The sequence below is a fragment of the Acaromyces ingoldii genome (assembly GCF_003144295.1).
Source record: "Acaromyces ingoldii strain MCA 4198 unplaced genomic scaffold FA10scaffold_9, whole genome shotgun sequence".
NCBI classification, from domain to species: domain Eukaryota; kingdom Fungi; phylum Basidiomycota; class Exobasidiomycetes; order Exobasidiales; family Cryptobasidiaceae; genus Acaromyces; species Acaromyces ingoldii.
In genome coordinates this window covers 203,999-217,534 of record NW_020290255.1, presented here as the reverse complement: position 1 = coordinate 217,534, position 13,536 = coordinate 203,999, and the positions used below count along the sequence as shown (strand labels likewise).

General features: G+C 55.8%; 8 protein-coding genes across 8 annotated transcripts; 5 read left to right on the top strand and 3 right to left on the bottom strand.

Annotated features, from left to right (window-relative positions):
• Positions 1–248: 248 nt before the first annotated feature.
• FA10DRAFT_304711 (hypothetical protein) lies at positions 249–1,010 on the top strand (the record flags this gene model as incomplete). The annotated part of the gene is made up of 4 exons (XM_025525382.1): positions 249–561; positions 615–673; positions 736–789; positions 846–1,010. 4 exons carry the CDS (start codon positions 249–251, stop codon positions 924–926), a joined length of 507 nt encoding a protein of 168 aa, XP_025374019.1. The 3' UTR covers positions 927–1,010.
• Positions 1,011–1,399: 389 nt separating this feature from the next.
• On the top strand, positions 1,400–2,469 carry FA10DRAFT_269926 (Phosphoenolpyruvate/pyruvate domain-containing protein). Its single transcript, XM_025522934.1, has one exon. The coding sequence runs from the start codon at positions 1,497–1,499 to the stop codon at positions 2,367–2,369; it is 873 nt and encodes a 290-aa protein (XP_025374018.1). The 5' UTR covers positions 1,400–1,496; the 3' UTR covers positions 2,370–2,469.
• Positions 2,300–3,278, bottom strand: FA10DRAFT_269925 (DNA binding methylated-DNA--cysteine S-methyltransferase). The gene has a single exon (XM_025522933.1). It carries the CDS (start codon positions 3,172–3,174, stop codon positions 2,602–2,604), a length of 573 nt encoding a protein of 190 aa, XP_025374017.1. The 5' UTR covers positions 3,175–3,278; the 3' UTR covers positions 2,300–2,601.
• A 290-nt stretch (positions 3,279–3,568) lies between these two features.
• FA10DRAFT_269923 (hypothetical protein) lies at positions 3,569–4,315 on the top strand. The gene is made up of 2 exons (XM_025522932.1): positions 3,569–4,032; positions 4,093–4,315. Exons 1-2 carry the CDS (start codon positions 3,711–3,713, stop codon positions 4,284–4,286), a joined length of 516 nt encoding a protein of 171 aa, XP_025374016.1. The 5' UTR covers positions 3,569–3,710; the 3' UTR covers positions 4,287–4,315.
• Positions 4,316–7,461: 3,146 nt separating this feature from the next.
• Positions 7,462–9,707, top strand: FA10DRAFT_200554 (hypothetical protein). The gene has a single exon (XM_025518438.1). It carries the CDS (start codon positions 7,520–7,522, stop codon positions 9,425–9,427), a length of 1,908 nt encoding a protein of 635 aa, XP_025374015.1. The 5' UTR covers positions 7,462–7,519; the 3' UTR covers positions 9,428–9,707.
• A 699-nt stretch (positions 9,708–10,406) lies between these two features.
• On the top strand, positions 10,407–11,082 carry FA10DRAFT_269918 (ERG2 and sigma1 receptor-like protein). The gene is made up of 4 exons (XM_025522931.1): positions 10,407–10,428; positions 10,485–10,528; positions 10,593–10,649; positions 10,705–11,082. The coding sequence occupies exons 2-4, from the start codon at positions 10,499–10,501 to the stop codon at positions 11,071–11,073; spliced, it is 456 nt and encodes a 151-aa protein (XP_025374014.1). The 5' UTR covers positions 10,407–10,428; positions 10,485–10,498; the 3' UTR covers positions 11,074–11,082.
• FA10DRAFT_269917 (methyltransferase) lies at positions 10,843–12,142 on the bottom strand. Its single transcript, XM_025522930.1, has one exon. The coding sequence runs from the start codon at positions 12,078–12,080 to the stop codon at positions 11,205–11,207; it is 876 nt and encodes a 291-aa protein (XP_025374013.1). The 5' UTR covers positions 12,081–12,142; the 3' UTR covers positions 10,843–11,204.
• Positions 12,143–12,282: 140 nt separating this feature from the next.
• On the bottom strand, positions 12,283–13,297 carry FA10DRAFT_269915 (hypothetical protein). The gene has a single exon (XM_025522929.1). It carries the CDS (start codon positions 13,126–13,128, stop codon positions 12,376–12,378), a length of 753 nt encoding a protein of 250 aa, XP_025374012.1. The 5' UTR covers positions 13,129–13,297; the 3' UTR covers positions 12,283–12,375.
• Positions 13,298–13,536: the final 239 nt, after the last annotated feature.

The window sequence follows — 13,536 nt, the reverse complement described above, 5'->3', positions numbered from 1 at the left end:
GAAAGCTGACCTATAGCCGACAAGCGGCCTTAGAGCAATGTCGGTTAACGAAGAAGGCCCGAGTATCGGGGCAAGGTGACTTCTGTAGAAAGAAATGACATCGCTCGAAAGCTTGCGCACCTACACGTCATCGGTCTGTGGCTACATCGGTCTGTGGCTACATGCAGGGAGAGTGGCGATCACTCCATATAAAGGAAGGGATTGACAGGGACGGCCTGCGGTCTAACGCTGCACCGGTCAAGGTCAACATGTCGTTGCTACTCGCCAAAGCGAAGCCGGTCGACTTTGAACGGTGCTTCACGCTCCGTCTCGAGGCAGAAGAGCCTCTTATTGTTGGCAAGACGTCGTACTCGTCTCGTGGAATCGTACGGCTCACGTCAGGAAGGCTGCGGGGATCGAATGTAGAAGCCGACCAGCTCAGCTGCAGCCTCGACGAAGTCACATTCAGCTCCGATGGATTCGTAAAACAAGCGGCCATCATGGTGCTACGGACACAGGACGGTGCGATATTGTTGCTTCGCTTGGAAGGACAGAAGCCACAGAGCGCTGCTGCGAGGAGCTGTGAGCATGGTAGTACATGGGTCACGCTCGAAAGATACTGAACGCCTCTACAGCCCTTTTGGAAGCGCAGAGCGGGTTTGTGCGAGGGACATGGGACACGAGCGAGTTCCTGGTGAGTCGCTTCGCTAGAGAAAGCATCATGAGGTAGAAGCTGACGCTCGCGTGCACCGGAAGACCAAAGTCTCCTTTGAGACGGCTTCGGAGAAGTATTGGTGGCTGAATCACGAGGTCAGTCGCCGCAAGTGCTCTAGCTCAATGCCTGCTGACAAGGAGTGGCGTTGCAGATGTTCTTGGCTCGTGGCGTCGAAGAGTCAGCCGTCCCGAGTGGCGCAGTAGTCTGTCTAGATATTTTCAAGGTGCGCTGAGGAATTTGAGCCGAGACAGACGTTACGGAATGGCAAACCAGCCTGCAAGCCCAAGACCAGTAGACAGAAGAAAGCCGATGTACTCCCAAGACTGAAAGTGATTTACTGCGCAAAGACTGGCCATGAGTAATTACATACCCTCCGATCAGTGTATCAATTTCTCGATCAGACCTGCAAAGAAATCTCCGCCGACTGCTTCTAAAAGTGCTCTGTGTTAATATTGCCCTGAAAGCGGTGGCGACCGCCCTGCAAAACGGGGCAGACGCTACCTAGTAGAAAGCCCCTGAGAGGTGGTACTCCCTTGCCCGCGCGCTCTCGTCGATCCGATGAGGGGTAACTGCACGAGAGCGCAGTGAAGTCCTGATGAAGCCGGAAATACGAGCCACTGAATCCGCGGAGGAAAAGCAATGCACGCTACGGGTTTATCTGCGGGGAAAACACGACGCAGGAGCGAGCACGTTTGCACTAGCTAACCCCACTCAAGCTCGATTCCGGAGACGCTTAAAAGCTTAAAAAGGGCGGGCTTCGTCAGTCACAAGGCCAGCTTCTCGACATCAGTCCAAAGGCAGAATGGCGAGAAGACTCCTTCCAGCTTCGGTGCAGGCTCAACTGGCGACGAAGTTCAGCGCCCTGCACAACGCATCGTCCAACACCAATGGCACTCTACTCCTCCTCAACGTGACCGAACCCTCGCACGTGAAGGTTGCGCTCGAGCAAAACGGGCAAGCAGGTGCGCAGCGGACAATCCAAGCGTTCGCCACGGCCTCGTATGGCGTAGCGCTCACCGCCAACACGACCGACGACGACCTCACGTGGAAAGACAACCGGCGGCTGAGCACCGAGATCGGAAAGGCCGTGTTTGCCTCCACAAAGGCAGATCCCATCCCCTTTTCGGTGGACATTCAAGAGGGATACGGAGACGAGCTCGAAAGCGTCATTGAATCAGTCATTGTGGATGCGGGGGCCGTGGGCGTGAATCTGGAAGACGCCATCCGAGCAACGGCATCCGAGCCCTCCAAGCTCATGGAGACAAGCGAGGCAGTCGAGCGTATCAAGAGGACGAAAGCCAAGGCAAAGGAACTGGGCGTTCCTGACTTTGTCATCAACGCACGCACGGACGCTCTCATTGTCGGATCAACGGTCGATGAGGCGATCAAGCGCGGCAAGCTCTACCTCGAAGCGGGCGCCACGGTCGTCTTCGTCTGGGGAGGCAGCCAACGAGGCGTGAGCACAGACGAGGTGAAGCGCCTCGCCAAGGAACTCGACGGCAGGCTCAACCTCAGCCTCAAGCCCGGCGGGCTGACGCTCGGTGAACTGAGCGACATTGGGATCGCGCGTGCGTCTCTCGGGCCACAGCTTCTGTTCAAGCAGCGCGAAGGAGGCGAAAAGCTGGTTGCAAGCTCGGTCCAGAACCTGTTGAAGCTCGGCAAGATCAACTCGTAGCTGCGAATGAATGAGAAAGTGTATATACAATCTCAGTGGCACTGCAGTGTGCTGCCACTGTGCGAAGTAAATGTTATCGGCTGAATGTGCATGCGTCATGAATTCGTAAAGAAAGCGACGAAGAGAAGGAATGACGATGCCTCCAACTAAGGGCCGGACTGTGAAGTCAGATCTGTCATGGTGCGGAGTGGAGCGGGGCAGATTGTTCGACGAGCGAAGCGATCGCAGCGAATCAGGAGACCGGAGCGGCGAAGCGGAACAACTTTGCGCTGGTCTTCCTTTCGTCTTCAAGGATCTTTTGCTTTATGCATGGGCCCCAGTGGTATCCTCCCACCGCCCCATTGGCACCCACCACTCGATGGCAGGGAAAGAGGAGGGTGAGCGGGTTTGCGCCGCAAGCTTGGGCTACGGCCCGCGAGCTGTTCGTGCCTAGCCCAAGCGTACGGCACAAGCTCCCGTAGGTGGCCTGTTTCGCTTTCCCGATCCGCGCCATGGCCAGCCAGACTTTGATCTGGAACGGCGTGCCATAGAGCACGCTTTCTTTCCGGAGCTTTGTCACTTCCTCTTCTTCCATTGTGCTTGGATCTTCGATGTATCGCCTGATCCGATCGAACGCGGTGCCATTTAGTTCGCGGTGGATCTCGCACGTCGGAAAACGTTGGCGGAGATCCTCGACGAGGTCCACTTGCTTCAGCTGCCCGCCCTTCACCGTGCTCTTGGCGGCCCCGCCGCCGCCTTCGATACGCGCGCGTGATTTGACGTTTGGATCGAGCAGGATGCAGCACGTCCAGCCTTGCTCAGTCATAGCGACAAGGACCCGCCCATATTTGGAGTCGATGATCGTGTATCGTATCGTGCGGGAGAGCTGGACGACTTCGCCCGATGCCCGTGTCGCAATCTTTCTCGCACTCGGAGGCGTCCCTCGTCCTCTCATTTTGGTGTTGGACTGTGAACTTTGTCGCGTCCCCCTGTGCCGCCGCCATTTTCAACCTTTTCTATAGTGGCGCGCTGAGCGCGTCGTCCCTAGCGCGTGTTCGATAAGTCCGCGGTCGTAAGTGGCTTAATCCGGCGCTAGGGCGCGCTTTTTGTCACTTCGGACTTGTGTACGCTGACTCCCTGTGCTGGAGGGAGCAGTCAAGTCCGAAAGGAAAGGCCGTAGTATAAGTTTTGTATAGTGTTTCCTGAACATGACGTCGTCCAAGAGAGGGCATCAGAGAGGTATAAAGAGACCAGAACGTTGAAGGCAGAAGTTCTACAAACCATTCATCCAAGATCCTCCCCGAGGCACACAAAAGGCAAAACCGAAAAAAGTTCATACGAGGCACAGCAAAAGCTTAATCAATGACTTCGAGCGTCTCGCACAAGGACACGGTCCCGCCCTTCAAGATCGAGCATGCGTTCACGCTGAGCGAAGGCATCGACGATCTCATCGTGGTAGGCAAGACTGCAGCGCAGGAGAGGGGCTTCATCAACATTGCAGAAGGCGTGCTCCACGGATCAGCGATCAACGCCCGACAGATCTTCTCCGGCGGCGATCACGTTCACTTGGGCAACGAGGGATACAACATGCTCGATGCAAGAGTAATCCTCAATACCGACGACGGCGCCATCATCTATGTCGCCCACGATGGGCATCTCAAGACGAATCAGCTGACAGGGGACAGTGTGTATCAGCTTCAGCTCATCAAAGGGCGTCACCTCTGCTAATTGACGCATCCTGTAGTCCTGAGCAGGAAGCCGACCGGAAACAAAAAGGGCGGCTGGGACGAGTGCCGCATCACAATCAAGGTCAACCTCGAGACGACGGCGGAGAAGTACAGCTGGATCAACCGCACGCTCTTTATCGCACGCGGCTTTGACGAGGCCGCAGAGCCTTACGGCGCCTATGCGCAATTTGAGATATTCAAGGTGTATTGATAGCAGTCTTGCGCACTTTTGTGATGCAGCAATACAACCATAGAATCTTCATGCAGAGTTCTGCTGCGTCGACTTGTGATGTTCGTGTCAGATCCGGGCAAGAAAAGGACGCGGGACACATGCACTCTTCGATCGATGGTAAGGAAGCTGAGGCCAGATAGATCTTGGAGCAAGGAGCGATAGATTTGACCTAATCGCGCTCGAGAGGTGGAGCGGATTTCTCCGACAAAGACGCCGCTAACTTCGTCGCCCGCGGAAGCACATCAGCCACGCTCGTTAGACCGCATTCTATAAGAGCTCTCTCCAAGTCATCGCTCCTACCCATGTAATCCAGCGGCAAAGTTCGCCTTTTCTTCAACAAGCCTTTGCAGACGAAACGCCTCGCCCACAGAGAATCGCACGGCGACGTAGCTGATCTCCTGGAATAGCCTGTACCCGCCTTAATCCAGCGTCACTGTAGAGCGCTCTTACTATGTAACCCGCGGTCTTGATCCGGGGTGTGTCCACGGCCGTAGGGATTCCCGCGCACCTACTCCGCTTTACGCCGAGGGGCAGGATGTGTGCGCATTGGCAGACTACAAGCTTAAAGAGGCGACCCCATTGCAAAGATCCTTCAACGGCATCTGACAAGGAGCAAGGTCACCCTTCAACACCACAAAGAAGCAAGCCAACATCGCAGAGAAAGAATGACGAGCAAGACCTCGATTGGTGACGTTCCAACTCGCCCAAGCTGCCGTTCTATTTAAGCAAGATAATGTAGTAGACCTAGGACAAAGCTGAATCGTGGTTGTTAATCTGTGTCATGAGCTAAATACAAATCTGAGAGGATTATTATATAGGCCACTCCATGTGGCCTCATCACGGAAATCTTGCCGTCTGGAGCCGAGTCCGTCGAACTACCTTCGGCAGCGGAGCGCGAAACTGCCGATGCCGTCTCAAAGATGGCAGGCGTATAGGTATAAGGCATGGCCGAAGCCGAGAGTCTAGCAAGTGGAAAATCAGTCTGTCGCGTAACATGCCGGTCTGTGGGTCACGGCCAACGATCAAAGTCCAAGCGCGAAGCCGGCATGTTCCAACGCCTTTGCCAGTGCGGTGTCCATATGGAGATCTTCAAGGCCCACAGCCTAGTACGTCCCGGCTGCTCCAACGTCGCTTGCGATGCGATCACAGTGAAGCTCGACGACGGATACGATGAGGCCATCCACATTGTCGCGCTAAAGAGTACCATGGGGCCGCGTGTACCTAGTGCCATCGTGACTAGATGGATTGTCTTGAGTGAATTAGATGTCGAAATGCTTGCTCTTGGAGGGTAGAACGTTGCGACACTGGGCTGGCTTTGCTGCGATGGGAGCCGCCCTTTTAAGTAATTCTCTCTATAGCCATGGCAGTAGTACCTATCCAATCGTCAGTACGCTGTGCAGTTCTGTGTGAGCCCAGTGACGGTTGGCAGTCAGCGGCTGTCAAGAACTGCACAGCATCATTGGTGATTTCTGTCGCAGGCTTTCGTCCTTTCACTCGTGCAATCGTTCGCGTACAGTACTACAGTCCAGCGGATCAAGACGGGTTGTAATCATAGACAATGTCGAAAGGATACAGCGCCTTCTCTAAAAATAGTACCCTGAAAGACTGCGCTGTACTGGACGAATGACGTCTGCTGAGGTCGGTCCAGGCCCACTCACGATTCTTCAAGCTCCGAAAAAGTGCCGGTTCTGTACTGTACAACACCATTAGCTAGTGCAACAACGCTTATGGTACAGTACAGCTAGTACAGTACAAGTACGCTAGTACTGCAGTAGAGCACAGTTCCACTGTACTGTACTAGCTTTGCCCTGTACAGCACAGGGTTCAAAAATGTAAAGACGGACGCGCTCGAGTCCAGCATCTCAGCACTGTCCTGTCCTGTGCAATGTTGTGCTGCTGCACTGTGCATCTTGTTCCTGCATTATTCCAGGGCTCTGTCTGATTAAAGATATGCTTACCACCATCCGACTCAAGTTCCGCGTCTTTTCACAGTTTTGTCACAGCTTTGAAGACTCAGATGCATGTGGGGAGACGTAATCTCCGATAAGCACAGAGCGGGAAACACGGCCTGCTCCAGTCCCAGCATGTATAAAGAGGGTTTCAAGATGATTCCCACTTGCAGCACGATCGACTCGACTACAGCGACGTTGAAAGCATGTTGTCTATCGGGATTCCAGAGCAGGGAGTACACGAAACAAACTCGGGCATCGCAAATGCCGTTTTAAACAATGAGACCGGGAGAAGCGGCATCGTTTCTGCGACGACGACCTTCGACACATTGCAGCTCGGTCCTGGTGGCCAAAGCTGGCGATCAGACAACGTCGAAAGATACCGTTCAGAGGGCGCCCAGGCAGGCAGTTACAGCCCCGCTCTTCCGGCTCTTGAGTCACCGACACTTGGACCACATAGGGGAGTCGGGCTGATGACAGCGAGCACAAGCGACGTAGACACCTTGTCGCCCCAGCATCGGCAAGTCCATCCCAGTCATGCTCTAGGTGAGCAGGCCCCGTCTGGGGGACCTGGTGAAGCAGCATCTACACACTCTCGCCCTTCCGATGCCCCACCAGACTGGGATCTAGTTCCGAAGCCTGGCGCCAACATCGTGACAGCAACCCTCAATTATCCGATTTTTGCCAGTTCCAGCGCAATTCCAAAGACCGACGAAACTCTTCCGCGAGGCAAGCCGATGGGGAAATTGTCGTCTTCTACCGCCAGCTATCGAGATGGAAAGCATGCGAGCGCGCATGGAAGGTTGCGCCAGGCAATAGGCCCCCCAAAGCTCAGCGAACTCGCGCGTCAGGCCAAAACAAAGGAACAACTCATCGCTGATAGCTACCATAAATATCATCGCCTCTACGATTGGCTAAGCAAAACATGGCCCGAGCAGTACCTGAAGCACGGCTACAGGAACAGCATCGAGACCCTGGGCCACTTCTATCAGCGCAGGACCAGGAAGCAGCATCTCCACAGGAAAGGCTTCCATGAAGAGCCGGTTCCCACGTGGGTTGTGCGCATCGAAAGGTTGAGCGGCAAAGATTTCTACGGTAGCTGGGCGGAAGCTAGAATCCACGGTTGGTTTCAAGACGACATGTGCACTGGTTGGGCCGCTTACCATCTTCCCCAGTGCGCATCTTTACCCTCCTCCTGACACAATCCATCACTAATTCCTCGTACACCCGTCTCCTTCCAGATCGAAGTACCAGGCAGAACCGATGACTTCGGCCCACACCGCGCTACAATACCTTCGTGACATGCTTCAGCACAACATCGACGACCGGATCTGGGAAGAGATCGTTGATGACGTCAACGAGAAAGAGTTAAAAAGTCCCAAGACGGCTCGCCTGGACCTGCTGAGTGGCAAGCCCCCGCTGGAAGCGACGTGCATGCGTATCGCCCTTCCTACTATGGTCTACTCCAATCGCAAGAGGAGGCGGCTCAATGCGACTATGTCTCTCAAAGACAATGCCGACGACAAGTGCAACTGTGGCAGTTGTCGCCGTGACAGCGGAAGCGATGCAAGCTATTCCGCCTCTGGCTCGTCGTGGGGAAAAGGCAACAGCGATGGCAGTGCCAGTGATGGCTACGGCTCCAACAACAGCACAGGGTCGCTCCACCAACAACTGCAAGGTTTCGGCCTCACGGATGGGCAAAACCAGAGCCTCTCAAGATCACCTCAGAGTGTGGACAATCGAGCGTCGGTCACAGAGCACGTGCGCAGCGCCGCCAGACTCTACGGCACCTGGGTCTGGGACGAGGAGCAAGAGAGGTCCTACTTGCCCGACGAGGAAGAGGGCATTGGATCCGGCCTTCAGCAGACCTCGCCAATGGCGGCAGACGGTTCTGAGCTGCCGTCTGTGGCAAGCGAGGACCAAGTAGCAGCAGCGCAACGAACGCTGGCAGACTTGACAACAAAGGAGAAAGAAGTCAGAGATTCTCAATCATCGAAGAGTCGACCGTCGACGGTGTGCAACATATGCCTGCGAGATGATTGCGGCAGACAGTATCTGTGTAAAGGCGACCTTAGCCGGCAGTATATCCTCCATCGCCTCGCAGCGTCTCCATGCGGCGCTCTGTGGACGCGGCACGATCGCCTCGACAGAGCGAGTCAGATCCTGGCCGCTCTTGGGCACCAATCCCCAATCCTTTGCTCGCTCAACAAACTTCGACACCCCCAAATAGAAGCGGCGGCCTCGGCTCTTGTCTTCTTGGTCTCTTTCGGGCGTGCCGGCTATTCGGACAAGGAACTATTCCAGATCATACAAGATTACACCCACCCCTGGGAATGGGACGAGGCCCGCACTATGCCCGACCATCTGCACACAGACGACGACGGGCGACTGCACTCACAGAGGCAGGCTTCAAGTACGACCGAGTCCGACAAAGCGGAGATGATGTCCTACATCACATTGTTTTCGATGAGCAGCGACGCCCACCTGGAACTTCGTAGAGCATGCCTTTACATTGCCCAAGTCGTATCCAGCCCGGCTGCCTCTGCCTTTCGACAAGACTTGCCCTTTCACGTCCCTCGTCACGATTACGTCAACCGCCGAGCGGTCTTGCGCGAAAACATGTGGGCCGAACGGGGCAATTCGGGTCTGTTGCTCCTCCAGGATTTCGCCTCCTGTGACAGTTATGACGTCCCTGGTCTGCTCTCCCTCCAGCTTTATTCGTTTACGCTCTTTGCCGACAGCGGCACCTCCACGTCAGGGTCGCAATACAGCAAGTTTGCACACCAGACGAGAGCCCTGCGGTGGACTGACATTCTCCGGCTGCTTCTCGGACTAGCGCTCGACAAAGCATCGCTTACCGCCGACGACAATGTTAGTCATCGGCGTACCGTTCCCTTTCTCATCCCCATCTGCTATGGCGACCTGGTCTGGCTCGATTATGTCCGCCACACATTTGGTCGAGGGCACGCGATCCACTGGGCTCAGGACAGCATGTGCGGCACAGCAAACGACATATTCACGGCAGCATGTACAGTAGCCGTCTTCCCTTCTCCCGGTCAGTTTGTGTATACGTCCACCGTCGCCAACCTCACGGAACTAGATAGCACAGCACTATTTGGCCGTCTGACGTCTCATTGTGGGCAATATACGTACCGTCGAGAGCAATGCTGACCCATGTTCACAACGTGACAAGCTGGTGCAAAGCCGCAATGCATGCGTTGGGAGCTCAGACTGTCTTTTCCTACTCTCAGTCAAGCCAGAAGCCCACACAAAGGTCGCCTATTAACGCCACAACAAGCGACGGTAACCAGGGTGGGCTGCTCGCCGAGCCCGGTCTCAAGGTCCGTATGTGTCGCTGGCAGGAAGCGTGGGGTTCGAGGGCATCACCTGCCGTGCGAGGAGGGCGCTTCAATTGCAGATCGCCCTCACCTTTTAGGCCTGCACGGGGAATGCGGGCCAGCCTGACGTTGGAATTAAGAAGGAGACCAAGCCACAAGGCGGACCGGCCGCGCGACCCACTGCTACCGTAAAGCGTACTCGGCAGTCTTTAAGCGAGTCTTGGCAACTTGTTGCTCTTGTGCAAAAATGACCGTGTGCAGAAAGCTCGGCCACTTGCGACGCAGACAATGGTGCTCTACGCGTTATGCGCGCGAATCGTATGACTTCATTTTCCTCTGTGTCCGCGTTCTGTTTCTTCACCTTCCGCTTCTTCTGGCCTCTTAACCATCAACAATGTCTCACATGTCCAGGGACTCGCTCGGCAAGTCGCCCGCTGTGATCGCGGGGGACAAGCGCTCTCAGAGCAGGTCAAAGGGACTTACCCCTGGCCTCCTGCCCATCCTCGGCTTCCTTTTTGTCGCCCTCGCCGTCATGGTTGCTGCGCTCGACCGCGTCCGGGTGAGTTTCCAGCCTGCTCCTCGTCCGATTGTGCGACCGTAGGGGCTTATTCAATGTCCTGTTCTTCTCTTCTCGCCACCAGACCAGCTTCTACGTGTTTGAGCCGGCGAAGCTGCACGCGATGACTCGGGAAGTTCTGGCGCAGAATCACAATTCGACTGCGGCCATCTTTGACGACATTCTCGCGCGGCTCCACAGCGACGAGAAGCTGAGTAAGTACCTCAACAGGCACAGCATCAAGGACGAGAGCGAATGGATGTTCAACAATGCTGGCGGTGAGCGGTCCTTTTCTTTGGCATACAGAGTGGCAAGATGACAGAAGAGCTGGCAGGAGCGATGGGGTCCATGTACATCATCCATGCATCGATCACGGAGGTGAGAGGCCAGCAATCATTGACAGGATTTGAGAAGTAAGGCTCAGACAAGCTTCATAACCCAGTACCTCATCTTCTTTGGTACGCCAATTGGCACCGAGGGCCACACGGGGCGCCACACTGTGAGTGGCACAACAGCTGATACGAAGCAGTGCTCATTCATGCGCTTCTCCCCAGGTCGACAACTACTTTCACATTCTCGTGGGCCAGGAGCATGCTTTCCGTGCGGGTGCCTTTGAGCCTGAAGTCTACGGGCCGGGCTCGCAGCACCACCTGCCCCGTGGCCACGTGAAGCAGTATGCGATACCTGACGCCCAAGGTGGGGGCTGTTGGGCGCTCGAGCTGTCGCAGGGCTGGATCCCGCCCATGATGCCGTTTGGACTGTCGGACATGCTCTTTAGCACGCTGGACTTGCCCACCCTGGCAGTCACGGCCTACATCACGGCCAGGGAAATGCTCGGAAACCTCTTGATTGGTGTGTGCAAGCGGGGTCAGCTCGAGATCTCGCTTCCCGCTGACATTCTATCCACCACAGGGAAGCTGTGATGATCTCATTCTACTCTGTATCTCGGGTTTCCGAATGCTGAAAAGGTGCATTTGCCACTCTGACTTGTCGTTTTAATAACTCAGTATGAGGGTATCTATCAGGAGCGGATGAAGTAGAGGTGACCTGCGCATCAAGCCCCGCGGGTGGAGGCCAGGACCAGTGCGGCGACTTTGGGCATCTGGTCGTTCTTTCTACCCTGAAGGTAGCGACGGATGCTGTCAGACGGAAGTTCATGATGAATGCTGTCGAAGCCGGCCTCTCGGAAGACCGCGTCCGTCTGCGGTTCATCGAGAAACGTGATCCAAGGCTCGGCCATCTTCGTCGTGGCTGCAAGCAGACGCTCCATCATCTCTGCCTCTGGTCCTTCGAGATGGCCCTCCTCAATGGGCCGCACGCGCTCCATGACGAGCGTGCACCGCGCCGAAGAAGCCGAGGCAATCGCCTTGAGCAGGCTCTTGAGACTCGCCAGGGTGAGGTACTGGCTGACGCCGAGCATGGCGAAGAACACGGGCCTCGTGCGATCGAATCCATTCGCCTCGAGTGCCGCCACCAGCGACGCCTCCTGCTCCTCAAAATCGACGGCCACATAGCAGAGATTGGCTGGGCAGGCGATGCCCGCGTGTGCGAGCCTGTCCCGCTTCCACTGCTGCGATGACGGATGGTCGATCTCGTAGATGGTGCATGGGAAGCTGTCTGCTCTGCGATAGGCAAACGAGTCGAGGCCAGCGCCAATGACGACGTACTGATCGCAGCCATGGTCTGCATGTGCTTTCTGGAACTCATCTTCCGCATAGCGGTTGCGCACAGCAAACAGGTTGCTGGCACCGGGCAGCCGCGCCGAGGGTGCCGCGTCATAGGCTGCGAGCAGGTCCTCAGGCGTCTCATAGTCGAGGAGCTTGGCCGCGACCCAGTCGTTGAGGACCTTGGGCTCCTCCTCTCTCAACCAGTGCACGGCACGACTTCGAGCAGCGCTCTGTGCTGTCTGGCTGGGTGGGCGCGATGTCATGATGTCCTGGTCGTCTCTCGGAGCGGAGGCAGGGAGCAGGAGCGCAGGAGCGCAGGAGCAGGACAGACGGAGTGACAGTGCCGGACCAGCTTTCCTCCCTCCACAACCTTATTTGGCACGTGTTCTTTTCGCCCTGCCGAGTACTTCATCGAGTGTTGTTCCCGGTAGGCGCCAAACACCAATCTAGTAATTGTGTATGGGCCGGCTACCAAACGAGTCTCAGCCTCCGCCTCGAGAGCCCGTTGCGCCTTTTAGCAGGCCTGGAGAACAAGAACAAGAAGAGGGAAACTATGGTTCATTGCCTTGCAGAGATGGACCGGAAAGTCGCAACAGTCCACTCAGAGGTGAGCTCTCCACCTTCGCTCTCCATGTGCGATACAAAGGCCCTGATGGTCGCGTCTCGTAGCTCTGGCAGTCGTTCCCTCTTAGCACTGGCCAGTGCGCTAGGCAACTCTGCCCGCGAGAGGTCGGTGCAGTAGACGGGCGCTCCTGGCTGCTGGCGCCATGATTCGGAAAGTGGTCCCGAGTAATAGGCGTCGAAGCCAGTAGCGTCCACGAGCTCCCTCGCGATGTCGAATTCCTTCTCGCTGTCGGCCGCAATCGGCAGCGCGATTCGATTGACGGCATTCGATGGTCTTCCCTGCGTGTCAAACGACGCAGTGTAAATAGCGTTCCACGCTTTGACGAGAGGCCTTCCAAGTCGCTTGGAGACCCAGAGCGACTCAATCTCCCCAGCTTCGAGCTCGTCAATTTTGCCGTCCCGATGTGGGTAGTAGTTCGAAGTGTCGATGACTGCTACATTCTTGGGGAGATCGGCGAGAAGAGGAGCGACGGAACCGATCTTCGCAAGCGGCACAGAAAGAATGACGGCATCGACGTCTCGAACGGCCTCGTTTGCCCAGACGGCAGTAGCTCCGCTTGTGAGGGCTTTTGCGTCAATGGTCTCGGGCGCGCGAGAGTTGGCAATCTTGACCTGGTGACCAGCGGCACTGAGCTTGAGCGCAAGAGCGCCGCCAATAAAACCCGAGCCTATGATTCCAATCTTCATCGTCTCTCCAAATACAATTGCTCGTGGACGATCAAAGATGTGGTGGTTTTAACCAGGACAAGGGCCTCGAGCGGTGACTTGTGTATGCTGTAATTGTACACACACTGGATTGTGTGTGGAAAGAGGCAATTCTTAGTCTAACCTGCGCTCTAATTTACGATTGTCGGTGTTCTCTCTGTATTGACTTTCGCGCTTGAAGCCTTCCTTTTACGGCCGTAGTAGGCAGCAGAGTGCGCTCGGCACCGGCCATAGCAAGATAATTTTCTTCTCGATGCCCACGGTCGAGCAACACTGTGCCCACAGTTTGGGGCCGAAGAACGCCGACATGTCTATGAGGAGAGGCAACCTTTGAGCTTATCGGTGCATGACATGACATTGTTCTGTAGAGAGATATGAAGTGTCACCTGG